Source organism: Aulonocara stuartgranti (genome assembly GCF_965226115.1).
Source record: "Aulonocara stuartgranti genome assembly, chromosome: 9".
NCBI lineage: Eukaryota > Metazoa > Chordata > Actinopteri > Cichliformes > Cichlidae > Aulonocara > Aulonocara stuartgranti.
In genome coordinates, this window is record NC_138960.1 from 3,335,807 (window position 1) to 3,363,795 (window position 27,989).

A 27,989-nucleotide genomic window follows, 5' to 3' on the forward strand; every position below is an offset into this window, starting at 1 on the left:
CATTATGACACATGACTATAGTCACCAAGGCCAGGAGCATCGCTGCATTGTATATGTTTGTCCCCCAAAAAGACTTCTGCTTTCAGGGAATCGTCTCATGCTTCACTACTGAAATATCTGTCCACTGTTTAAACTGCGTAATACGTCAGTCAGCACACTTCTATACCCCCATACAGAAGGTCAGTTTGAGTGTGTGCAGCTCATAAATGTGCAGAATGTCTGCACGAGTTCTTCCTCAGGACATCAGATGTTTTTGAAACGTGTAAATTATTTAGCCTTGTTTGCCGTTCAGCATCTTCTTCTCTGCTGCTCCGAGGGATCGCTGCGCTTGTCATCACCTATTTGATGCTGCCATCTACAGGCACAGCCCGGAAAGGCAGGCGCTCTGCTCACAACAAGCCCTGTTTGCCAGGCATTTGCCACACAGACTGAAGAGTACGAAGCTTTAAAGCTCAACCACAGTCGTACATTCAGCTGAGTCTAAAGGTACACTGATCCCTGAATAGACTGACAAACAGCAGACTCTGGACTCCACAGTTCAGAGGTCAGAGGGCAGGCGGAGGCAGTTCTTTAGGGGACTTTTGGGAACGTATGGGGCTTCACAACAAATATAGAAAAACACTCAGCAACTATGTGATGTTATTAGGGGCTCTTGTTTCGTAGGATTTCCTTTTCCTTCCACATGACCCCCTGCTGTTCTTCTTCTCTCTTCTCATTCAGTAAAGTCGTGCAGGAGGGAGGTTACACGGATGTCAGACATATATGTGCTGATGAAACCACCTCGTGATTTTTCCTTTCTTCTAACAGCTCTATAAATAGCACACAGCTGGTACTGCTTTCTCCATCTGCACTGTATCATAACTGCACCACTGGCTAATACACGTGTATACACACACACACACACACACACACACACACACACCCTTTGATTTTGCCAGCTGCACCTTAGCATGATAACGTTTCGATAGAAGTAAAGCCCTCTGGATCTTGCAGGAGATTCAGGCGTTAATAAAAAAACATAAAAACGTTACTTTGCTAACAAAAAGCAGATTATTATGCAAATATCAATCAGATGAAGATGTCACTTCTGTAAGAACACATACTGGGACGCAGAAATATGCATATGTAAAGTCTATATAGCAGTTCAAAGACTCAGCACACTGTGAGCCAAGGACAGGTAATCTGTGATGGCACATCCCAGCTCACAGGCTCATCATCATCCTCTGAGTTTAAAAACAAACAAAAACAATCCTCAACTGCATCCAAAGTAGACAAGAAGCTGGTCTGGGGTGAGATGCCTTGCTTGGTAAATGCAGCAGTCGGTAGCACAGCAGAACAACGACTCCGATGAGCCTGTCCTGCCTTTAGAAGTTCAGTACAGGTGTCTATTGCGTCTTTTTAAGCAAATTACGTGAAAAAATACAGTTTTTCATGTGTGCAGAAGTACATGCTTATGCCTAGCCTGTGGACTGTTAGAAGTAAGCAGATTACTGGCCTACCACCTTTCAGCATCATCATCTCTTTGAAACTCGGTCAGTGGCCTTCACTCAAGCACTTTTTGCCCCGAAACACTTACAACAAGTGCAAATGGCTTGCAGGCCCTTGATGATTTATGCAGGCTGGCAAAATGTCACAAAAATAATTCCTCTGCTGGACATCGGGCACACTGCACATGGACTGTGTCCTACCTGTGTGACCTTCTCTGTGACGTTGTGTGTCCGGTCAATGAGTTTGCAGGGTGCTATGATGTCCATCTCCCCCGAGGGCAGAGCAATGAGTGGGTCCGGTTTGAAATCCACAAAATTGAGCGTGATCTGAGGGATTTTGGAAATGGTGCGGTACCGCATGAGGTCAGAGTCTGACGTGGAGTTCAGTATGTTCAACTTGCTGTTTACTGCACCTGGAAATATGCAAATGAAGTTCAACAATCAGGTAAGAAAACCAGCAGGAAAACATTTGATCCCACCTGCGCCTTCTCACCGGTGCTGCTGCTGGCCGGCCGGATGCTTGGCCGCCGGTTCTTCCGATCCCATTCCGGCCTCATGGCCTCGATCTCGTCTACGGAGGAGGCGCGACGCATGCTGTGAAAGCTTTCTCGCGAGCGGCTGTGCGACAGAGAACAGTTGGAGGCCGAGCCTTCGGGGTTGAGGCTGAGCCGGTGGTGGGGTGCTACGCAGGGTGTGGAATGGGTGAGGGGACCCACCAGGTGGGCTCCGTGAGTTTGATGTGGTGGAACGGCTACTGGAGGCTCAGAGCACAATAAGGTGCGTTGGTCTTCCTGGCGGTCTTCAGGCCAACTCTGTAGCGCTGACCTGGGAAACACAAACAACGAATATTTCCAGATCCGAGAGACTCCAGTGTCCTGGTAATCAGCCAGGACACTGGACATTGTTGACTGAAGTCAAAGAATTTCACAATGAGCTCAAAAAGGCCATAAACACGAGAGATGAATCCCTGTGACTGGAGTTAGCAGAGGTGATGAGGCACAGACAGCTGGCAGCTTTGCAGCCAGTGTCTGCAGCAACATGTAGCTTAAAGCTGAAATTAACTTTAGAGTGATTTTAGAATGTGAACATGTTCATCTCTGCAGTAATGTTGAAATCAAGCATCTACCTGCTTCCACTCAGCTTCTCCTGGTGATTTGGTGGCAGTGGGGGGAGGGGCAGAAATTCCCCCAGACCTAAGGACTCGGGGCTACGGTGGTCCTCTGGGTGTAGCGACACCGGCGTTGCTGTGGGGATGTGTCCGGCCTCTGCGTCGTCCAGAGAAGCTTTACTGTTGGACAGGGAGCGCAGCAGGGGGAGACGCAGCTTGAAGCCTCGTGGGCGACCTGGTGGTGAGACGGAGGAGGGATAAGACTATTAACCTGGAGAGTGACAGGTGCACCTCCAATATGGCAGAAATGGGTATTATATTAGAATAGTGAGACAAGCACAAACAGCTGGAGCATGTTTTCAGTGGTAGGCGTCATGCTAGGACAGAGAAAGAGCTAAACATGCATCAGCCTTCAGAATAAAGCTGCAAAACCAATCGACCAGAATGCAGGGGCAGCAACTCGGATTAAAATGTGGGCTTAGCCACAAAGTTATGAGATACTTGATTCCGGATATTGCTGTGTCCTATTCCAGATGCTGCTCCCCTGGGTTATCCCTCTAGGACATTAAGAGCATAGATCGACAGCTAACACAAATATTCAGGATTTACAAGAACAAAAGCATCTAATAATAGCAGGACCACCTGGTCTATCTGGAAGGCAGAATGAACAGTTGATCCAGGTGAAGCAAAGTGAGCATCACGTCCAATTTGGATTAAAAAACATGGGAATTAAATAAGCAGCAATACATCCCGAAAATGTTCCACACTGAGCCACAAACGACACTCACTCTACTTATACCTCACTAAACCAAAGAGAAAACACAATCAGCTGTGTGGAGCACGCTGTCTCATTGTGCATCACGGGCCACATACACAACATTGTGATATTAGGGGACACACACAAGTGAAGCTGCCCTTTCTGTTCAACTACAAATTTAGCTGAGATGCCAAAATATAAGAAAACAGTTTTAATTTTTCCACATGCTAAACAAACGCTGCTGCAGTACAAGAAATGTGTCAGTGTGATTCTCTGGACTTAAACTATAAGAAAAAAATGGTGAAATGAAAGAAAAAGTTGTGGTAGCTCATCACCCCGACTGTACTGCAGTTACAGAGTAATTACAAATTACACATGTCACTTTTACATTAATGTTTTTTACTTCCCAAAGGGCCACACCGTCACACTTTCTGTCTAGTGGGCCAGATTTGAGTTTTTGCTGGGCCAACTCTGGCCCAGGGCCTTATGTTTGACACCGGTGGTGTAATAACAGAAACGAAAGCTGCATTCACATAAGGGCGTCAGAGATGCTTTTCTTGTCTTTGTGTAAACGGTGACGTTACAGGAAAAGCACAGAGAAGAACAGACAAACATCAAACGTTGCGCTCGTGGTTACCTGTGACGAGCCAGGTGGGCAGGCGGTGGTTCAGCTCCTGTTTGTGGTCTCGGAGAGACTCGTCTGTCATGACCTCGAAATTGAGGATGAACATGATCACCACGCCATCCTCGTTCTTCACTGGCACCACATCCACCATACACAGGATGCACTGGCCTGCAGGGGGCAGAGCAGCAGATGGGGCAGGTTACGATGGCATGCACAGGCAGCGAGGCTGGGTTTAAAACTTGATTTCAAATTACTTTACAGTGGTGGTGTTACTGGAGCAACATCAAAGCACAGATAAGAGCAGAATTCAGTCAGAGTTCAAGCTTTGTGTAATGACTTTGTGAACGTCTACATAATCAGTTTGTTGAATCGTGTGAGCGTCTCAAATGCATCCGTGCATCTCACACTGTGAATTACAAAGGCCTGCTTTCACACACACACTCAAATATACTAAAGTACACGGTTCTCTCTCCTTATTAAATGTGCATCTGTGTTTAATCAGCTCACACACCATCTTCCATACGAGGCTAATCTGCCACACGAGTGCTAAAACAGCTAAGTAAGCGTGAAATGAAACCACACACAGGAGAGCGTCGCACAAACACAAAATAAGCTGCTATTCTGCTTTTGACACCATGAATGTGAGCTTGCAATTGCATTAACATGCATGTATACACACAGCAGTATCGTCATCATCCTCATCAGCAGCGTGATGTAAAATGATGATCTGACTGAAAGAAGTGAAGACAAAACTGTTGCAACATAGTATCAAAGTGGAGGAAATTCCAGGACATCTATTACACACATTCTGTGTACACAGTGAAATCTGTGAGTTTCCTTCTGTCCTTGAAAATGAGCAGAAACTCGACTCAAGTATCAGTCTGGCTAACGAATCTTATCTCCAAGCAGACATCCTCACAGACATCCCGAATATGACAGCACATAATACAAAATTACACATGAAAAACATTCTGAACTGAGTCAAACATATCAGTCCATCATATATGTAAATAAGGTTGTTCCACTTGGTTATTAAGAAAAGCTCAACCACACATATAAGATACTGGTTACTGAATTATGTGGCAAATGAGCACTGGGCCCTTATTCAAAGAAGATCATGAGATGCACACTGAAAATAAAACTGCAAAATATTCCAAAAACTCCAAATACATGATACATAGATGCATGCCATGATTCAAACAGTACAGAAAGTGGACATGTGAACTGTTTGTTTCTTTTCATGTTGAACAGAAAGGATTTAATCCTATAAATTTACTCTCAAATATTCTTGTTTTACTGAAAATGATCCATGAAGTATGTCCTCCTGTTGCACGCTGTTTAAATACATTTTAATCGGTTTTGTTGACATTGTGATTCCAAACATCACACCAGCAAAACCTACAGTGAAATGCATCCAGTCTGCAACATCAACTTAAAGTGCACGAGCGTTTTGAGAACTTAAGCTTTTTAGTTTTGCACCGTAATCCTTCTTTTCTTATCTGTCGCCTTTAAACATGGACGCCAAACAAAGTTTCTTTCAAATTCCCTCTCATACCTGATCTGCCCGTCTGCAACTTACCTGCAGAGTGATGGTCAGTGAGCACCCTCGCAAACGGAAGCTGTGGCAGTTTTCGCAATATGGAGCACTTGGGTATTCCGTGCAACCCAACGTGCAGGATCTACTGCATGCCTGCCTGACCCACCCACCAGCCTGCCATTCATCTCACATCATTGCTGGAGAGTAGGGCGAAATCCGATTGGACAACAGCATAATCCCAACACAGGAGGGGAAAAAATATGAAACCCAAGGGAAAGTAGAGGATTACACCATCTGGCCATATCAGCGACGCATATAAACATGTGCCAGTTTAAATGCGTGCTTATATGTGCACATGTGTATAGATGACCAGGCTGATGTTCATTCACAAGTCACTGGGTCGTGTCCATTCATGTCATTAACAGCGTTCCCTGTGCATTTGTAGCTTTTTTCTTCTTCTCTTTTTTTAATCGCTGAAGGTGTTGGAGCATCACCCCCAAAGCTGCTTTACAAAGCTCTGCATCCACGTGGCAAGGACAACGTGCACACAATCTAGAAATTTGAAAGCTTTGCTTTCCTCCGCAAGCGACTGTCCCGTGAAAAAGTGAGTGAGAAGTAAAAGATATTGCAGAGAATATGTCTGAGAAGATCTTTCAATAATGCTTCAGCTATTAAGTAATTTGAACTCTTTTATTATTTTTCTGAGTTAAATATGAACAATCATTCATATTCATTCACTGAACTGATGAAGAAACAGGATGGAGTGTGTCTGTGTTCGGGACTGGCACTGGGAGTGCACCAGCTTGGGCTTGTGTCTCCTCCAGCAGATTCTTTGAAAAATACTTGAAATTATAATATTATCAACAGATTAATGTGGATTAAATCTTTCCCTCACTGATATAATTACATTAGAGACATTAATAATCCGAGGACTAGCTCCTAATCTAATAGGAAATCATTACATGTCCCATGTTTGAGTCAGGATCATTCCTGTATACATGGGAACACTTTGGAAAGCTGGAAAGTTTGTGGGTAACAGATTTAGTAATATTTACTAATATGTACACTAACTAACATGAATGCACGCATGCACTGAAGTACAAAAGCAACCTGGACTCCCACTCTGGTTGCAGGGCCTCCTCATTAACACCCAGGAGGAAGCCACTGTGTTATTACTGTCTTAGCTGTTCCCAGGACTGCGCTCTTCTGGACAGAGATCTCCGCTGTTGTTCCCGGAATCTGCTGGAGCCACTCGCCTCGCTTGGGAGTCACCGCACCGAGTGCTCCAATTACCACTGGAACCACTGTTACTTTCACCCTCCACATCCTCTCCAGCTTCTTCAGAAGTACCCCAGCATTGGTACTTCTTAAGCTTCTCGTGTTCCTTCTTCCTGATGTTGCTGTCATTCGGAATCACTACATTCCGAATGACAGCAACATCAGGAAGATATATATCTATATGTACATAGCGCAAACCACTGCAACAGTTGCCTCAAGGCGCTTCGACTGTAAGGTAGTAACTCCATAGCATACGAGTGAAAACCCTGAGAATCACATGATCGCCATGAGTAGGCACGGGGCGACCACAAGAAGGAAAAGCTGCCTTTAACAGGAAGAAAGCTGACTGCAAAACTGCATCAAAATGGGAATATGTTACCTTTCAAATCAAGTTACAGCTATTCTGTCCCTAGAAGTTGCTCTCTTATAAGATTTCTATTTGGATTTGCCACATAGGTGAAATTTCCTTCTGACGGGTTAGATGTGACCTTACTCTAAGCCTATAAACCCAACCTGTAACAGGTGACTGTCCACCTGGTGGATGCTGACAGGTTTCATTGCTGTTTAAGGGTTTAGAAAATGTTAGGGGTAGAATCCGTGTGTGGTTAGGCACTCGGTGATGGTTTACATTAAACAGCAGATGCATTGCAGCAGCGACAGATTACCACAGATATAGGTCTACATGTGCCCTACATTTTTCAGCGTGGTGCAAATGGAGGATTACGCCTACGTACTTCAGGAACATCAGACCTTTCTTAATGTTGACCCTCATACTGTCTCCGTCTACTGTGAAAGATTTCCTCCGAGAGCATCTGAAACGAGCTGAGCTCTGAGGTTAACGGGGCAAATGGCATTTCATCTAAATGCTCCGCCTGGATTTATTCCAATTCAACATGTTCCAGCTGATAATCTGATTCACCGTTGCTGATTTACAAAGCTCTAGGAGATTATTACAATGCACTAAACACATAAAAAACTGCACATGGCAGACCCAGGGATAGCCCAGCATCATACACAGCAGTGTAGACAACTACAAGGACAAACACTGTGAAATGTAACATTTAAAAGCTTACTTGGATTTATTAATCAGATGGATTATTTATCAATAAGTGAGAAAATAGTTCCTACCAATATTCAGAAAGGTTTTGGGGGACAAATTAGAAACGTATCCTTCCTTGTAAAGATGAATTCAATTCAATTATATGGAACCAAATCACAAAAACAGCTGCCTCACGGTGGTTTGTACTGGAAGATATAGGAGCCCCTACAAGCTTGCACTGGTGACAGCGGGACAGCATGAACACAACTGATCTCTACAATGTATCCACTGCCAAAAAGTACCAAAAATGACTCAAGTGGTTTAGATCTATGTTTCCATAAACCTTTCGCTATGGCGATCTCCCACATGTGCGTACAGGTAGTCGACCAGCACTGACTGGTACGGACTTGGAGCGTAGTGGATCCTGTGGTGAAAACCTTGAAACATTAACAGTGACTGTGTCATTACGCTTACTAAAAATCCAGAGAAATACATGCACATAATGGACGAAAAGAGAAAACAATCAAAAATAGATGTAATGAAATGAAGCAAATGATTTATTTCCCCATTTGTATTCGCCATGCACACAGGATACTCATTTAATCATCATGACTGACGGCGTGGCATACAGTACTCTTCCCTGATAGGCTTAGAGGGACAAGGTAGGAAGGATTAACTGCTGAGGAAGATCTTTTTTCCAGCTTAGTAGGAGATGACAGAGGATTGGAGGACAGTAAACAGAGATTAGGCTGCCCTGAAGTAATCAGATGTGAAAACACACCTAACTGCGAAGGCCAACGCTTCCTTCAATGTTATAACTGCACTGAGTTGGATTCGAGGTCAGGGTCACTCCCGCTGCTGCGGAGCCCATCAGGCAGCTTCTCCCTTCTGTGCTGGGTGAAGGCAGTGATGAATGTATTTATTTCTTTATGAAACACTGCTCTCCGACATAACAAACGTATGAACTCCTCTGTACTACCACTGAATGCTGAAAGCACAGCCATGTAAGTTCTACACCTGCACTATCATTGGGACTTCAATGTAAAGTTCTGCATTGGCGCCTCCTACTGGACGACAGCTGCCTCTACACACAGCACAGCGCAGACGTCACGTATCCCTGTGTGCGTTTGTAGGAATTATGCTGACTGAACTCTAAACAGTGAGGTGCATCCTGTAAGCAGCTTTGGCTCTCACACTTCTTTTCTTTTGTGTTCTTTTGAAATAAAATAAATATTTGATTCTAGCGATTTTTCTAAAAAATATTGGTGTTACATCAAAAAGATTTACAGATGCCACGGGCAGTATATTTTATTTAGCATAAAAGGAGCATGGAAGCACGTTAAAACTGTTTTCTTCTTGTGGTCGTGGTCAAATACAGTGCCGGTTACATAAGTCACAGCTGTTCCAGCCCTGCAAACAGTGTGGACGGGCTTCTGCCACAGTGCTGCTACAGTAAGTAAATAGCTGCATTTTCATCAGGATGGGAACATTGCTTCTCAACGCTGTTAGCCCGTGTCCACTGTCCATTAGAGACAACAGGATAAAGAACATGAATCTGTGAGTGCTACAGCGATGTAAGAGGATGAGCTCTGCTGTATCACACACACAGTGACAAAGTGCACATCACTGTTTAGCAGAAAAAACTTCACATGTTCGCTTCCACACAGATTTTTTAAAGGGTAGCTTCTGATGTTGCCGGTCACTTTCAGAACCCCCCAAACCCCACTGTCAGACTATACTGACAACCATATTTTCACAACTGCCCCAACATGTCATTGTTCTTATTTTTAGCTGATAGCACCCATAGAAGAAGTGACAGGGTGAGGGAGTCAGCATGGGTTGATGGATATGCACTGCAAATCAAAAGAGAGCTGCAGAAAACGCTGCTATAGATTACATGTTGCTCTGGACTTCATTGTAGACAGCTGTAATCTTTCCTTTTCCTTGGCGGGGAGGAAGCAAGAGATTAGAGGGGTTCCTCTTGGACGTGGTGAGAAATGACTCTGATGATAAAGGCAAATGAAACAAACGCAGCAGGTCGGGCGGGAGGTTTTAACGAGCACACTCGGCACGTTTTACTGTGGAGGCTGGATCCTTACTGTATCCCTCTGTTCACTGCTCTGCATATAAAAGAGTCAGCGAACCACTAGGTGGCAGGGCACAACAACTGCTTTGGAGGAGATATCCATACTCATAAATGCACACGCACCCACACACACAACCTGGCCTGCTGTATATATTACCTTTAGAAACAGAGAGGCATGGAACTAATCTGGCTATACTACACCGCCGCATCGAGCCTCATGCAGGTGTGTTATTGGAAAAGGGCTGGGCAGGGAGCTGGATGACAGAATGGAAAAATTAATTGGTGAATGGGCGCCTGTGTGTGTGTGTGGCTGACTGTCAGTCACACTCTTAATATGGTTCTGCAACCACACACATACACACACCTTCACCATCCTTCTGATCTTGGCCACCAGCTGTTCTCTGATATGTGATATAACATTACACAGCGATACTGATGCCACACGACTGACCCCTGCATCCATTTCTGGAGTGTTTTTGTATAAGAAGCAGCAGGAGGACAAACTAGTCCAGATAACAACTCATCAGCCTCCTTCATCTGTAACAGAGACAAGTAGGCAACAGGTGTGTCAATGTGGCGAAGTCCTAAAAAGGTGCGTCTGACTGTGCAGGTGTGAATGCCGTGAGCATTTAGAGGCTATACAAATATGTCCTATGAAGCCCATACTGAGTGACTCGGTCTGCCCCCTGTTGGTGGAAAATGAGAAATAATGTTGTGTAGATGTAGTGAGACTGTGCATATGATTGATGCAGTGAAGCTGAGGGGACCACGGTGGCTGGGAAGTTGACAAAGCTCCAGACTGACAGAGGGATCCATTACAGCGGCGGCCCGTCCCACGGGGCACCTGTCCTGGATGAAGCATGAGGTGTGGTGCTGTGAGTGGAGCTTGTTCTGTGGTGTTTATTAAGGCCCAGAAACTTTAAGATGGATTAGTACAACGGCAAATCTTCAACTGCGGGGTTGTTCCGGAAACGTAAAAGCTATTTGCGATTCAAAAACTAGACTCTAGAGAAAGTAATTCTGTGAGGTAAGGTGGAAATGATTTTACCCGTCAGGCGTTTTTTAACATTCAGAGACAGTTGCCACTGAGAGGCTCAGAATAAATGAACACAGCATGGATGGCAGACAGGCTTTTAAACATTTCAACTGCAATCTGATAAAGTGAGAGCGTGATAAAAGACAGAAGTCGCTACCGTTCTTTCCAACTGCCATAAAACCTCAACATTTGTTTAAGGGACTTGCTGTTTGAAACACACTACAGGGCCTCCATTGTTTTGACGAGAAAGCCAAAAAAGTATTTACATAAATCGGGAAATTGATCAATACGGTGTCTCCTAAACTCCCTCACTGCCATGTTATATTAGTGCAAAGACAACCTTGTTTCCAGATCTTTCCCAAGCTTCATTACAGCTGCCCCTTCACAACTGATGAGGTGGAGAGACGAGAGAACGAGAGGGATGGACAGTGTTGGACTGTTAGAACTGCTTTGAAATTCATATGAGCTGTTCGCACTAAAGTAAAAAGCACCATCACTTCATGTGGATATCCTCTCGGCGCCAGCTGCGGTCTCAAGGCTGGAGCTGAACAAAACACCCTGATAACGACTGAGTTTAGTCTGTTCTTCCCATTCCATGCAAGGCCACCTGGGTTGGCTGGAAGACTGTTTACTTAGCCTGGCAGGGCGAAGGACACTGTCTCAGCTGAACTCTGGACACACACACACACACACATACATATACACTGATATGCACACACTCATCCCCCCTCCCTTTCCAAACGCCTTCGACGCTTATTCCCTTCCGATGCTGACGGTGGATCAAGGAGACCAGCGCACAGGCTGCAGTACTGTCTAAATCGGCTGTCTCTCACCCTTTACTCACCCCTGTTGCTTGTCATGTGTTTCTTTGGTGTATTAAGAGTTTTTCATGTGCAGAGGTGTTTTTTTCTGTTCTCAAACTGATCTCCCTGTTGGAGCTCAGTCTGGGAGGAGTTATTTTTTCCTCCTTATCTTTCCTCATGTGGTGCATTTTCCATTGTTATACCTCTCTGACCTGTCTCCCCAATGTGATGTTTGTGTAATGTATGTATGGTCGGAGGGTAAGATGGCGCCGCCATTGCGTGCAATAGGTCGGCAGCCTTATGAAATTTCCCCGTGTGGGACTAATAAAGGTATATCAAATCAAAAATCAAAAATGAGGAGTCCGACGCCGACTGGGATCTTCGACGCTCACGTCTGATCACAGCTCAGTAACCAAGGAAAAGAGGACGTGTAATGAGGGTCAAAAGTTCACGGGAGAAACGTGCTCCCATCACAATTACTTCATGCCCGCTCAAAATACATTACACACAAACACACAAGCAAACACAGCATTAGAAACTGATTTATGCGCTCCACAGGTATCACCATCTTTGTCGCACGCATTGTGGATTTATTTTGAAAGCATTGCCTGTAAAGTGCCAGAGCTTCCTCTATAAATCCGTATCCATCAGACCCAGTGAGAGTAAGTTCAACTGGACACACTGTTATTAGGTATAACTTCAAACCTAATGCTTTTGCTTCTTTACTGTCAGATATATACAGTCGGAAAAGTGGATGCTCATTTTAAGTTCAAAAGATGAGTTAAGCACTAGTTTCCTTGAGCCTGCTGGGTCCTGCTCTGGGGCTACAGGAGCACAACATAAGGGTTAAAGGAAAGTGCCGCGGTCCACGAGGCCACATCCAGAAGCCAATTTACAGGTTAAGGTGATTTTATTGCTACTAAAAGCTGAAATCTTTAAGCCGGAGTGAACAAAGGCCAAAATAATAAAGCAAACAAGCTATTCCAAAAAGGGAAAACCAAACAAAAGCAGCACTACCCCCAAACTCCCCAACTGAATAAACAAGAGAAAAAGTACAGAAAATAATAAGGCAGGTCCCCTCTGCTGCTTCAGATTATCTACAACAATATACACAAAACGTAGCAATTCTCTGAAGTCGGACATGCAAGTTTGTCATAGATGGTTTGCAGGATAAGGAGGGTCAGCAGCTGCTGCTTGATGATGGAACCAATCAGCAGCTGGCAGCTCGCCAATCAGGAAGGACCTGCAGAGACTCTTAAAGGCACAGGACACACACGGAACAAAATCCAGCCACTGTGATCCAAAAATACGGCAACACAGCAAAAAGCTCAATTTGAAACTTTTTTTTCTACCGTTGGCTTTGATGATGTCAGTGAAAACAGATATCCCTAATGTTGTGACTGATGTGAGCACATCAGGCCCATCTACCAACAGCCTGGGTTTCCATCTTTTTACACAGTTTCCCAGTAAACGATAAAACACGTGTTTATTATAAGATATTACTCAGGCAAAGCTGCTGCTGTAAAGTCCAAGAATGATAAAACATGGAGCTGAAAATAAGCAGAATAGGTGCTTTTACTACAACTTGGCATTTGATTGTGGCATCTATGGAGAATGACTTCATTTTGGAGCCAACCTTGAATAGATATTCACAGACGTGCAGTTTAAGGGCGACTGTTTTAGTTCCATATTATAGCTTTGGAGTTTACCAAGAACAACCTAAGACAGGAGCACTGAGACCTGAATCACCCAAACACAGATCAGAGACTAAAGCAGTGAGAGACCATCAAATCACAAACACCTCAGACGTGTCATTTGTAGACGCTGAGAGCGGCTTTTGCCTCGTCTACACTGCCGACTGCAATTTGAAGTTGTGAAAACAGTGTACACAGCTGTACAGCAGTTTCCCTCATGCCTACTGCCTGTTGACACGTACACCAATAGCAGTTTGTCAGTCAATACATTACAAGTGATACCGACACAGAAATGAAATGTCTGAGGGAGATACAGACACAATATAAAATGTGAAGCTGTGCGTCTGAGGCTCCAGGATGTGAGTGCCTTCATGCTCAGTTACTGTGTGTGACAGTTTAAGCCACCTGAAAGGAATCCCAGCCAAGCTGTGGACATCTCTCTACCAGAGACACTGTGTGAGACGGCGGTGTCAAACATCTCACCCACAGCTCATGTCACAGACAATGTGATTAACAGATTACACGTCAGCGCCAGTGTGCAGGCCTGTATACCTGCAGCATGTCTGTTAAGTGAGACAGCACACGTGTATGCAGCTTCTAATAGGTTACATGTCAGGAGGGTTTCAGAGCAGCAGCACCTTAGAGGTCAGACGCTGAGCTCCAGCCTTCAACCCGACACCACACCAATGCACAGAGTGAAAGTAAACACTCGCTTCTAATTTTCACAGCAGATTTCAGAAAGTGAGTTTAAATTAAAAACGTTACACGTCAGGAAACAGTCTCTTGCTTTGTCTGTTACAGTAAGTTCCCTGGAGCTTTGTGAATCCCAGTCTGTGCAGCTCTTTTTGATTGCGTCATGGTGCATACAGTACCTCGTGGTCAGTGTGCATGCACGACTGCCCCATGTTATATGACCATTATCCATACTACAGTAGGCCACACAACCTATTTAAGCAGTACAGCATTTATCTGCAGTTACAAATGCATCATGCTGTGTGTATACGACCCAATGAGTGCTGCATCAAATGAATATGTAAATACTGAGCCACATTCTTCAGTGAGGATTTAATTCGACATGTTGTTGACTGCTTAATTAAAGGGCCTTGCACCTCTATCGGCTTGCCACACCAATCGGGAAACGCTCACTGAGAGATACTGGATGTGACTATTCTCTGGAAGAGCTCCTCCAATTAGAGCGACTCTGGAAGTGAGCAGGACTTGTTTCACATGAGCCGCCTGCAGTATTCTTTATTCTTCTCCAGACGTTTCATGCGCTCACCCTGTGTTAGCAGCAGGCTGCATGTTTAAGGACGCTACATATTTGCATTTGGTGAGAAAATTGAGGGAGGAAAGCAACAGGTCTAAACTATTTACCCATATGCCCTAAAAGCTGTCAACATCAAGTCGAAGGCTGTCAGTAACATTCAGTCAAACATTCATGAAGGATATTACACTGGTAGGAACTAAGAAACTCTGGGAAACAGCAATGCAGAGAAGGGTTAGATGTGATAGTCCTTCAAGTCCTGAACTTTCTAACCCGGCTGTCACATAATGAGCGACACCGCAGTGTCATTACATGTAATAAAAACTGAATCCCACTTTAAGCTCAAGTAAAGGCCATTCACTGACATTTGTGACTTTTTAATGACTTCTCAAAATATGTAACAGATGTCATCACTTGATGGCTTAAGACTGGCCAAATTGGCACAGAAGTGGAAAGATGTACAATCAAAGGCAGAGCCAGTCCTAATAAACAGTGGACTACAGAAACACAATGAAGTGGGTCCAACCGTGTACTCCAACACTCTGGAGCAGGATGCCCTACAACTACCTGCTGCTTTAAAACATTACTGATGAGGATCCTTATGTGATGTCATGCACACACGTGATACAACCACAGACTGCACCACGTGGTTGTCAGGTGATCAGTGATCTGTGTGGCTGCGACGTTATTCACTCTGTCCAACACCGTCACCATAATTGTAACACATACAAACTGAATGAAACAATACTGTCATGTGGTTGGTGGTTACATGTCTGCAAAACCGATCACCTCCTCAAAAGGTTTCAGATGAACAATTACATGCACAATAATGTTGAAAAATATTAGTATATAGATGAAACTGCAGCTCCCTCTTTGCTTGATAACATAACGAACATTAGCTACACTCATCAAATGAATCTAATATTATGTGTGACGTCGTGAAGTGCCCAGGATTTCATAATAAAAGCATGAGAAGTATCATTCGATTTTTTTCTCCACTTTGTCATAGAAAAGATGAGAGTAGGCATGCTGTCAAATATTTAGCACATCATAGTAATGGTGAAGTTTCAATAGACCACCACAATACTCCCACTCACCTTTACCCAACAGTCCTGCTCCTTAAAGCAACCCTCAGGGCAAATTTCACACGTGTTGCTGTGCTGCTGCAGAGTGAAACTTACACTCTGACCTTGTGGGAGCAGTGAGAGAACAACGAGAAACCAAGGCTTCATTTCCTGTCTGGATCTGTATTAACTTAACATGACGATGATTCTCGTCCTCCGCTGAACCAGACAGTCCTGCACTCCCAACATTTGCAGACAGGAGAGGATACATAATTTAGAGCTTTAGGTATTCACATTAAGAATTCCCTGGCAACTCCAATACAGGTAAAGATGGATTTCTGACTGTGTGTGTGTGTGTGTGTGTGTGTGTGTGTGTGTGTGTGCTGGCAGGACACAGGTGGAGGAGCAGTGCTGTTGAGAGGTCAGTTCAGGTTATCTGAGGAGAGGAGAAGAGCATTTGAATGAGAAATCATGCGGTCGCATGATTTTCATGGTTACTAGAAGAGAACAAAGCAGCTGGGAGACTGAGAGGCTTACATGCAATCAAAGAATGCATGCACATGTGATATGGACTGTATCACTTCAATTTACATAATTATTAGTGCATATCTTAAAACTAATATCAGTGTAAATAGATGATTTTTCTCCATTTCGTTGCCTGTAGTTCCTCTGTGTGCACTTTCTATTGCCCTCTCCATCTTTCTCCCACTCCCTCTCCTCCCTCTCTCCATCTTTTAATGGTTATGTAAGAGATCAAGATTTCTCAGCAGTATAGGCTGCATCTGGAGAGAGACAGGGACAGACGGTGCAGACATTTTCCAACGATTCTCTCTAACGTACATATCTACCTGCTTCCAGCCTTTACCCTACCCAAAACCACCTGCAAAATCTATGCTAATTTCCAACGGCTTGTGAATGCATCGCACGTCCACAGCTCAGTCCTGGCACGCTCGATCAGCAGCCGGCCTCTTCAAAAGGCAATCTGTAATAGTCTTTTCTGTATGGAGTGAGCCACTTTGAAACGCTGGTGCTCCGTGGTTCGGCTAAGTATCAAGTGTTTTTGGCAAAAATCAATTGAACTTGTTAACCGTAATGAGCCTGTCGCTTAAAGAGAAAAGACAAGCGTGAGGGGGGCGTAGAGGGAGAGGATCAAGGGCTCGGTAGAAGAGCTCGAGGGGGGATAAAAGTTGAAATGGAAATGCTGAAGTTAAATTGAAGAAGTCTTTGGGTAGAAGAACGAAGCAGAATATGTCATTGTAATAATCTGACATGTGGGATGGTGACAAGACAAAAGACAGACAGGGCCATGATATCATCATCTCTTTATTTAATTAAGGATGAAAGGACACTTCAACAAACCGCGCACAGCACCTGCTCCCTAATTTAAAGGGACAGCCTCATAAACCGTGGAAACTTTGTTGCCTTGGTAACTAAGGGGAAAAGACGGTCTTGGAGGCAGAGAGAGTAAAGGAAGAGGAAAGAGTTGGGAACGGGGACTTCTGTCAAGACTGGAAGAAAGAGGGCTCAGAGGAACGTGGCGTTGCCGTGCTGATGTCACGCGACTGCGGTGTGTTTGTGTTTTTCTTTATTGCGTGCTGTCGGGAGCCGTGGGTTTATAAGCTGTGTGAGAGAAACCAGAGTGCAACAGAGAGCATGAAGCTCCTCTGTGTTACCTTCTGCAGACACAGACAGGCTCCGTCCCAGCACATCTATGTCCATTGTTTTCCATCTTCCTTCCTTATGTTCCTCTCTGCCCTTTTCCTCCGTTTTCTCCTCTGTCTGTGGCCAGAGGCTAGCATGATGATGTGTAAGCCACCACCATCTATCCAGATAAGCTGTCCTCACATTGGCACGTACAACCAGGCACACACACACACACACACACACACACACACACGCACACACACACACACACACACACGCACGCACGCACACACACACACACACACACACACACACACACACACACACACACACACGCGCACACACGCACGCACGCACACACACACACACACACACACACACACACGCACACACACACACACACACACACACACGCACACACACACGCACGCACACACAGCAGAGGGAAAACAATCACTAACCAGAACGGCTTCGTCTCTCTGCCTGGGGAGCAGCAGAGGAACTTTAATTTGGATGGAAGCTTCCATCGGCCAAATATCAGAGACAGGACTGATGAAGTCCAGCAGCAACAGCTTGTCTTACATTTATACTGTGTACACATACACACAAACAGACACACACTCTCATCTTTCCAACTGTGAAAATACATACTGAACTCTGTATTTCTACAGCAATACAAAAGATAAGGGGCAGAGTAGTTTAAGAAGAGAAATTATATTTGGCCTCTTGATAACAGCGGACAAATGACTTCTAACAGCTTTATAAAATCATATGGCCTGCTTCTTAGGCAACTGTTCAGTATTTCCCACACATGCAATTCATTTGGGCGTGCTGCCTAGCTATTATAATGTCCTCTCAAGTGTATTTGGCGACTCAGGCTAACATTTTATTTTCTGTTTTCTGTCCACGTGAGCTACCCCCGACCCTTCCCGTCTTGCATTTTGCTCCCGGCTGGCTCACTGTTGTGATGGTGGATATAAATTAGCTGCTTCTGCAGAGAGGATCTCATCTCGGATGGAACATGCATCAACAGTCCTCCATCTGAGAGCCACTGCGAAGTGAAGGGCCACTTTAACATGATCTTGCAGCAGGAGTTGAATTCAATCCAAAGGGTGAAAGACCAACTGCAGAAGCAGCTGATTGTAGTCTCAGTTATTTAGTAGTTAGTACTTTGTACTGTGGGAAACTCTGCTGCTTATGCATGTCATTTTCATGCTTCCATTTCCATCAAACAATAAAGGTGTGACTCATTTCAAACTCGTGTTTGATTAAGAAGCCATTGATTAAGAGGATTTGCAGGTGTTTACAGACCCGAGAGTGTTAAGATTAATGCACAGGTGGGCACGAGCGGGTGCTGGTGCTCAGGCTCTGGTGAGTCGGATGGCCTCGATGATGCTTCTGCTAGTTTGTCTCTGCGATGAATGTTGGAGAGGACACACGCACAGGTTCACAAGCGACAAAAAAAGGCTAGATAAAGGGCAACCTGTAACTGGTGGCACATGTGATACTTATAAGCCTGTTTGTGCGCTGCACAGACGTGTTGTGAGTGGTTTACTTATATTTGTAATGAGCAAACCAATTCATAATTGGCCTCAATGATCCAAAACCATAACCAAGCTGCGAGGCTCATTAGTTTGATGAACATGATCATTATTCTAATCAATAGCTGACCAGCTAATGAGCCACCCAACCAAGCACGGGAACACAAAGACATTAACGATCCACGATGCAAGCATACAGCTGACGCTATATTAAACACACTCTTAGCTGAAGTTATTTATGTTCTTTTACTGCTTTGGAACGAGCTCGTGATGTATTCCCTGTGTCAAGGTGAATGGTTTATTTTTATTCTAGGGTACTTCAGCCAGCCTTAGCAATAACCTTGGACTGTAAGAGGAAGTATGACAAATCATGACTTAAACGTACAGCTTTAAAGTGCTGACACTGCAGAGTAAATCTATGTGAGAGAGGAGCACAATCTCCAAACAGCAACGATCTAAAAACTAGAAAACATTTCAGATATTTGACTAGCTTCCGCTTCAATTTCCTTTTTGAGCTCGGTGCAGATGCTGTGTTTATAGTGTAGTTAATATCAGCTTTTTGTTCTCTGTGCTGATAAACCAGGCCACAGCTGAGAACATGTGTTTGTGTGAGCTCCAGCAGCCACAGAAAGCCTCACACGCGTGTGGCTGCTGTACAAGTATATATGGGAGGGGACGAAAAACCAGGAGAGGTTGGAAGTGAGTTTGGGAGACAGCAGACGAGTGATTGAGAGAGTGAGTAAGAGTGTGCGAGAGAGAAGGGCATTGGAAGTGTCAGTGAATTAGCTTTGAAAGAGCATGTGTGTGTGAAAGAGAAAAAGGGTGGAGGAGAGTCTGTGAGAGGGGGAGTGAGTAAGTTTGGCAGCGAGTGAGGGAGAGGGATGACCAGCAAAAGAGGGAGAGGCGCTCTGTGCCCATGTGTGTTATGTGAAACATTCATCTGCAGGGTTTGAGAGTTATCCATTGGACCACAGACAAGGCACCGGCCAACTACATGACAGATAATGCACTTTGCATAATGGCTAGGATATCAGCATACATTAGGCTGACACACACAGCAACCTAATACAGCCGGGCTTAAATATTTAAGAGGGGCTCGTGCTGTGTCGTTTGGACAGCAGACTTCTCTGTGTGTGCGTGTGCGTATATCATTGTGTGTTTTGGATGCAAGACAAATGTTTCCAGCCCAGGCCATGTGGAAAATTGCCTCCTCTCTTCCAATTACATAGGGAGGAAAAACCTCCTCAAGCTTTCTGCAGCCATCTCTGTGCACAAGACACACATGTGAAGACATGCCACCAATACAGGCGCACTTAACATCAGTGCAGACTATTTGTTCAGATTTAGAAAGGCTGCACAGATGCTCTGGAATCAATACTGTCATTCAAACTCAAACATACTGGCCACTTCCATGTTAAATGGAAATGTGCTGTTTGAAAGACTCAAGTAACACGACTGCCCTTCTATAGTGAATCAAGTAAATGCTTCTGAAGTTGGTATATACACTGCACCCAGAAAGGATTCGTAACTTCAGCTGTGTGCCTTCCATGTGTGTATTAAACAAATTGAATCCGTTTTGGCTGTAACATGACGCGCTGTGGATACTTTTCATCGACTCTTGGGCTCTTCTAAAAGTCATTTAATCACTGCACTGCCGGTATCACCTCTGTCACCATCGATTGACTTTGCAGCACGGCGTGCTAAAGGCCATCTTCAAACTGTGTGCTCTGAAAGCTCCTTTGAAACCCGTGTGGACCGTGGAGGCGACAGTGACGTGTGCTCATTTCTCCCTCATATTGATTTTAGCGAGTACAGAAGCAAATGAAAAACAGAAATCTTCAGTGCAGTTTCAGTGTGGAACTGCAACAATGACTGGCTTATCGAAAAAGTACACATCAACGATCAGAGCAGAAGGAAGATGTTGGCTCATTAGCATTGCACACTTTTTCTGTTGTGGAAATGTCAGCATGTTCCCGGGCTGCTTGGTTACTCATCTCATCACCATCAGTCATCAAGACAGTTAAACATACTGACACGCAGTTCTTGAGAGTGGTGCAGAAGCTAATTGGCCTTTAGCCATCTGACGCGTTTTGTGTAGATTCAAAAAGGACAGGTCAAAGAAAAGAGGAAGAACAAACATTTGAAATATGTATATTTGAAAAAATAAAAATCAAACTCACACATTTGTGTGATTCCAGCTCAATACAATGTGACAGCCAGTGGGCGGGTCTTCTTTTCCTGTTTTTCTGTTGCCTGTCTCTTTCAGGTATCTGGTAGGTGGAGTTGACCCAATTATAGATGCAGCCCAGTCCCAGTGCATTATAAAGCCACTTTGACTGAACCTCCATCCCCCCGCCTGTGGCTCATTATGCCCCCTTAGTTATGTTCTTTTATGGCTATCATACCATTTAATGTGTGTTTGGGTTTCTTTACTTTATTTTATTAAAACATCTTGTGGCCTGTAAGAGCCTGTGTGTGGTCTCCCACTTACTTGTCCCAACAAATACATATTTAAGTACATGAGGGTGAGGTTTCATGGACAAATACTCCACATTTCACAAGAAATGAGTTTAACACAATCTTCTACTGAGTTTAAACACAACCATGTTACCTTAGTTACTGTAGTATTACTGCTGCATTGTAAAATGTATGGTGTTGTATGACTCAGTGGCCTGTTAAGCTTGCTTAGTTATATAACTAAGGAGTTATGTCATGTCACTTCAGTCAGCAACTGAGTGGGATGAAGAATGAAAGAGTTAAGAGGAAGATTTGTGCTGGCTTCATAGAAATAGCAGTAGAGTCCAGTAAAGAAGTGGCGAGGACATATTGTGACACTTGTATTTATCAGAAGGAGCAGAGGTACATTTCTCTTGTCACTGTTTATTTTCAGCACTGTTATCCTCCTTACTTCCTGTTAGCCTGCTAGCAGTAATTATAGAGCTGGAAAGTTACCTCTAAATCTCTATGCTGCGAAGCAACATGAGTGACACTTGTGCTCTCTGAGCATTAAGTTTCTGTTATCAGCAACACCCACAGTCTGGATAGTGTTGCAATGGAAGGCATCCCTGTAAGTTTCTCCAGTTCCACTAAAAACTGTATTATCCATCCATGCATCCACCCATCCATCCACTCATCCACGCATCCATCGTGCATCATTCATCCACCCACCCATTGATCCATCCATCCATCACCCATCCATATATCCATGCATCCATGCATCCATCCATCCATGCCATTTTATCCAATTCAAGTTTACGTAAATCTGGATTCTACTTCAGCTGTCACGGAGTGAGAGGCAGGGTACACTCTGTGCTGGTCTTCAGTTGATTATATAGTAGAATAAAAAATGTTAGCACTTGTTGTGAAGTGTCACTTAGACCGCCTTCAGTAGCTGAGTTGTTATCAATTCAATATCTTTACATCACCCATTAGAATATACAGTGATGTGAAAATAGAGAACAGAGGAGAAAAGAACAACTATTGTGCCTTTAAATGAGAGCAAACACAGCAGAGCCTCTCAGACTACACTAAATTGGGCCGACCTCCCTATGAGACAGTTGCAGAAGAAACACTGATGACAGCACCGTGTCAACAGGCAGGAGCGCTATCAACACTTCTACTTCCAGACAGACCAAAGAGTACAAATAGGGGCGATCGTGGCTCAAGAGTTGGCAGTTCATCTTGTAATCGGAAGGTTGCCGGTTCGAGCCCCGGCTTGGACAGTCTCTGTCGTTGTGTCCTTGGGCGAGACACTTCACCCGTTGCCTACTGGTGGTGGTCAGAGGGCCCGGTGGCGCCAGTGTCCGGCAGCCTCGCCTCTGTCAGGGCGGCTGTGGCTACAATGTAGCTGCCATCACCAGTGTGTGTGAATGGGTGGATGACTGAATGTGTAAAGCGCTATACTAATACAGGCCATTTACAAATAAGAAGGACCTGTCACATGTTGCACTCATTTTATGAATTTAAAGAACGTTCAAAAAAATGCACAAATACAATCTGTCAGTGCCTAAATGCTCACAGTTTGTACGTAGCGCAGTACTATTTAAAACGAGCAACAGCTTTTCTGCGCACACTGCTTGCTTTTCTCACATACATTTTCAGTCCGGTCCTTATACCTGACCATTTTCAGAGGATGTGGTCTTTGTTTTGCCAAACACTGGTGTATTAATGATTCAAGCATAGAAAAGACATTTAATTCCATGGATGAACGGTGTTTCAACATATAAGAGAAAACTCAGCAAGAACTACTTTTGGTAGCTGGACAAGTGGAGGACAAAAAATTCGGCAGACCTAACAAACGATCCGCAGCAAACTGACAATTATCTGAAAGTCATACCCTTAAAGAAACAGGAAAAATCCAGCAAAGACCTGACACAGGATCTGACAGATGCATCTGACCCTTCTGTTGATCCAGCCATTCTTTAGGAAGTGAAACAGGGAGAAAACACTGAGCTATACCAAATTCCACAAAAAGCAGAGTGAAAGATCAATAGTCCAAATTTGAAAATTTTGGTACAAATTGTTGTGAATATGTGTGAAAAAGTCAAGTGAGCAGTACAACAGTGAGCTTATGCATCCATCTGCATAACACAGCGGAGCCTCCGTAACGAGGAGCCCAGATTTCAACATTCCCGAAGCAGTGTGAGAAAACAGAGACAGCCACAAAAGATCACTGAATGTCCTTCAAGAAACTTGAAGGACCAATTTTGAGACTATATGTAGAAGTTGAAAGAAAACTATGAGAGTCCAGACTGTGTTGGTCATATCTAGGGCTACTAGTCGACTAGTCACCGATTATTTTTGCAATTAGTCGACCAATCAGATCATGCATCCATTGGACGTAAAATGTACAGCTTATTGCACCAGCAGCATCTGCTCTTATATAACTATCATTAGCTTACTGCTTGAAGTGTTTAAGGTATGTGCTAACTAAAAATAAAGACAGGATGATAGTTTATTAAACTTTGAATGAAATTTGCAGATTGTTTCGGTGGAGTTTAATAAACTCCTTGCTATCTAAAATATAACAGGACACCGGAGTAAATTCTCGAGCATCTCACACTTCTGTTTAATCAGTTTTCTGTCTGAAGTTTATTCAGCTGTGTAAAAACTATAACTTTAATCTCAGCCAAACCGATTTACTCATGAACTAATAAAACACTGAAAAAAAAACCAAACAATAACATTTTTAAGTTATCTAAGTAACTTACATATCATGTTTAACCTGAGTAGTGAAAGACCGCCAGGAGTTGTGAACAATGTGGAACAATGTGCCAGGAGTTCACTGTTCTCGCTGGTTCTAGTGAACCTTGACCTCCCGGCTAGCTATCGAGCTGGTGGGTAACAGACGTCTCCAAATACGTCGGAGCACTTTTGCAAATATGTGATGTCTTGATAAACCGAGCAGATATTTGAAGTTTACACAGCTACATTCTCCCCTGAAAAGATCTTAAAAGTTTATTTTGTGACCCAGAAAGAGTAATAAGTGTAATATTAACACTAAGTAGCTGCCGCCATTGTTGGAGTAGGAAAACTGGAATAAAACTGGAATTGGCTGGGCCACGCTATGAATTCTGGGATAGGTTGGGCCACGGAGGGTACACCCGACCCATCCTTCAAATCTTGGAGGAGTCTTCAAATTTGGACAGCCTTCGTCGCATCGTGATGTAATCGGCCTTCAAATGCGGCCTTCGGAGTTTAACAGCAGCTGGTACATGTACATGCAGTGCTGCCATCTTCTGTTTCAGTCCGTTATTACACTCTTAAATCCTACTACTTATTCCTGCGTCTTTCAGGATCTTACAAAGCTTCCAACGACGCGTCGACTATTAAATTAGTCATCGACTAATCATGGCAGCCCTACTCATATCAAATACTGACTTTTAATCTGATTTGAATTGTAAAGATCTGTTTTGTATGGAGCCCCGCAGGGGACATGGGAGAAAAAAAAATTAAGACGGACTTTTGCGAGATCTCGCAAAACAAACTTGGGATCTCGCAAAACTTTTGCGAGATCTCGCAAAAGTTTTAGCCGCATTCTTCGGACGCCGGCTCGAAGCCGACCGGGAGGTCGAGGCACGATGTGCGCAGTGTTCCTCCCGGCTGTAGTAGGTCTCGACCTCCCATTAGCTTCGAGCTAACGGGAGGTCGAAGGCCGAAGAATGCGAGATCCAGAGTTTGTTTTGTGAGATCTCGCAAAAGTCTGTCTTAATTTTTTTTTCTCCCATGTCCCCTGCGGGGCTCCGTAGTTTTGACCTTATATACTGCATTTCCATTTATGTTGGCACATTTCAATAAATCGCTGCACCGATTTCCCTTTTTGCTCATAAATAAAATGATACGAGTTGTGGCTCAGAACTTTCCACAGTATTGTATATACTGTACAGTGCAGGTAGATGTACTGTTGCTTAGCAGGTCTAACTGGGATAATAGATGGTTCTCACAGTTAATGCAAATCTCAGAGGAGGAGACAGTACAAACATAGAACAAAGCCCTGGGAACAGACACAGGCTCACTGCAATATATATACCTCCAGCTCATGCAAACACTGTGAAGCATCAGTAATGTTTGTAAAAAGCAAAACAACACATAAACTGTCCCTGGCCACTGTAGTAACTATGGCCTGAGAGTCCATGATGGATCGCACACATTCACAGAAATCCATTGTCTTTGCTTTACTAGTGCACACTTCACTGAGAGGAGCCAATGCATCTTATTTATGACTTGAAAAAGACTGTGTAGTCAAGGCAAGCGCCTTTTTTACACCACTACAAAGCACAAAGAAAATCTTGAGCATTTTTGCAAGTTATGAAGAATATACAGTGAACTAAGCTGAAGAAGAACACTAACAAAAACAAAGGAGACACTGGAAGATTCATAAACAGGATAATAATCTTTTTATAATCCAGAGATTAAAGTAAGATTTTGTTAACTAATGTGGGAGTTTCTGTTGAAACAACTTCCTCTGAATTTCCTTTGCATGTGATTTGTGGTATTATTACTCGAGCTGAAGTTTTCTGACTACATAAACAGCATGATGGGCAACACTATTTGTATAACACCAACACTAGGGCTGGGCGATATGGCCTAAAATCCATATCGCGATATAATTTGAAGCATGTGTGGTCACGATATATATTGTGATATATTATTTTCTTCTGTATAACGTATTTTCCACACTATAAGGCACACTTAAAATCCTTTAATTTTCTCAAAAATTGAGAGAGTGCCTTATGTATGAATTCTGGTTGTGCTTACTGACCTCGAACCGATTTTGGCTGCAGAAATCTGTCAAAAATGTTTTAGTACAACTTTGGTAAGCCGCACTGCTTGATGGATTGTCAGAGCATTACGGCTGCCGTAGTGAGGAGCTTCGCGGAGTAATCTGGGTCCAAAACTCCGTCTGCTTCAGGTCTCAAAGTCAAAGTTAAAAACGGTCTAAATTCTTTCATCTTTAATAAAATGATCAGTGTTGCTGCTTTATCAGGTGTAACAATTAAGTTTAACATCCATGAAAACAGAATTTATTAAATTTAACGGAGTTAGAAGTTAGGACGAAGTTAGCTCGCTAGTTTCCACCTAAACATTTCATACCATGTTCTGACTGAGAGATTTTTGAAACTAATTCAAGCGTACAGCTCTGCTACCACTTCCAACATAAACGAAGACAGAAGACTAAACAGCAGTGGCGTTTGTAGGGTTACTGAAGTTGGGCTAGCTGGTATATCATGATGTGCTACGTGATTGCTAGCGACACAGCTATGTTAGCATAACATTAGCACAGTGAAGCTGGAGGATGAACGCCAACTTTTTTTCCACTCGATAAAAGTTAGCGTGAGGGATTCTGTATGAACAAATGCAATCGCATAGCAGGATGCTGTACACGGGCCAAACTTCAGTCAGGAGAACAACTGAGATTATTCATCCACAATACGAGGTTAGTTATTAATATACTGCAACAACATGGGAACAGAGCAGCTGCCAGAGAATTCAACATTAATGAATCAATGGTAGGGAAGTGGAGGAAGCGAAGTTTTTGGCTTTCCCCATATTTCAGGAGTGCTTCATCTCTTTGCTGTGACTGTCGCCCGCCATAATTTGCAGATGATAATGGTTGTAGCCGCTGCGATGCTTTCGACCAAAACAGGCGCAGCTTGATGACATCATCAACATGCGCTATCGCGATAGAGCGGTGTAGTCAAAATCTCTATTGTTGGCCAAATTTATATTGTTTCTATCGTATATCGTTTATATCGCCCACTCCTAACCAACACACACACAACTGCCACAGAGCCAGCGTGCTGCGTGAACAAGCAGGTGGTTCTGAACAAACAACAGGTGTTTGAAATGAAAAAACGAAGCAGCAGTAGCAGGCAGTGATACATGTTTATGGTGGAGTGCAACAACAAAGACTCAACTCAATGGGTGGAACATGAATAAGCACGATTCACCTTTCTTTTCCCCCTCTCTGCTCATTCTGCTTCTTTTCCATCTATAAAAACTTCTAAACCCTGTCGTAGGCTCCCTGCGCTGGCTAAAAATGGCATGGCTGGAGCTGAGTGACCTCACCCTGACCATGAACTTCCCCTCAAAGAAAGGTTTATTTGTGGCTATGCATTTATCAGGGGAGAGGTTTAACCTGAGTCTTGCATATAACCACAAAACATTTGGTAATAGTCGTCACCCCTGTAAAACACGGGCAGCACATCAGTATTTTGAGGCTTGATGGGCTCATCATTAATCTGCTGGAGAGAACATGATGATGCAGCCAGTGGGAGGGCACATATCTCATGCAGCTATTGGTAAGGGCTTGCTCCCTGACAAAAGAAGAGGCTATTAGCAGGTGAAGAGGTTTGACATCTTCATGAAGCTCAGGCCCATAGCAATTAAACTGTTATTACAATGTCAGTGATTGTGCTATAGGCTATCACACTTGCACTGTCCCCAGATATATACAGAGGCAGTAATTTGATCTAAGCAATTAGAGGGTGATAGCAATGCTTAGACCAAGTGCGGCTGCACTTCTG

General features: G+C 43.8%; 1 protein-coding gene across 2 annotated transcripts in view; it reads right to left on the reverse strand.

Annotated features, from left to right (window-relative positions):
* kcnh2b (potassium voltage-gated channel, subfamily H (eag-related), member 2b) overlaps window positions 1-27,989 on the reverse strand; it is a 250,785-nt gene that overhangs the window by 117,862 nt on the left and 104,934 nt on the right. The window contains exons 1-5 of one of the 2 annotated variants that reach the window (XM_082547607.1): window positions 5,557-5,629; window positions 3,990-4,145; window positions 2,614-2,830; window positions 1,981-2,312; window positions 1,689-1,900 (exon numbers count right to left, since the gene is read on the reverse strand). In XM_082547607.1, coding sequence (XP_082403733.1) covers window positions 1,689-1,900; window positions 1,981-2,312; window positions 2,614-2,830; window positions 3,990-4,128 — 900 coding nt within the window. In that variant the 5' untranslated portion in view covers window positions 4,129-4,145; window positions 5,557-5,629. Of the gene's footprint in view, window positions 1-1,688; window positions 1,901-1,980; window positions 2,313-2,613; window positions 2,831-3,989; window positions 4,146-5,556; window positions 5,630-27,989 lie in introns of those variants that run through there. The other variant, XM_082547606.1, reaches the window with a different exon arrangement.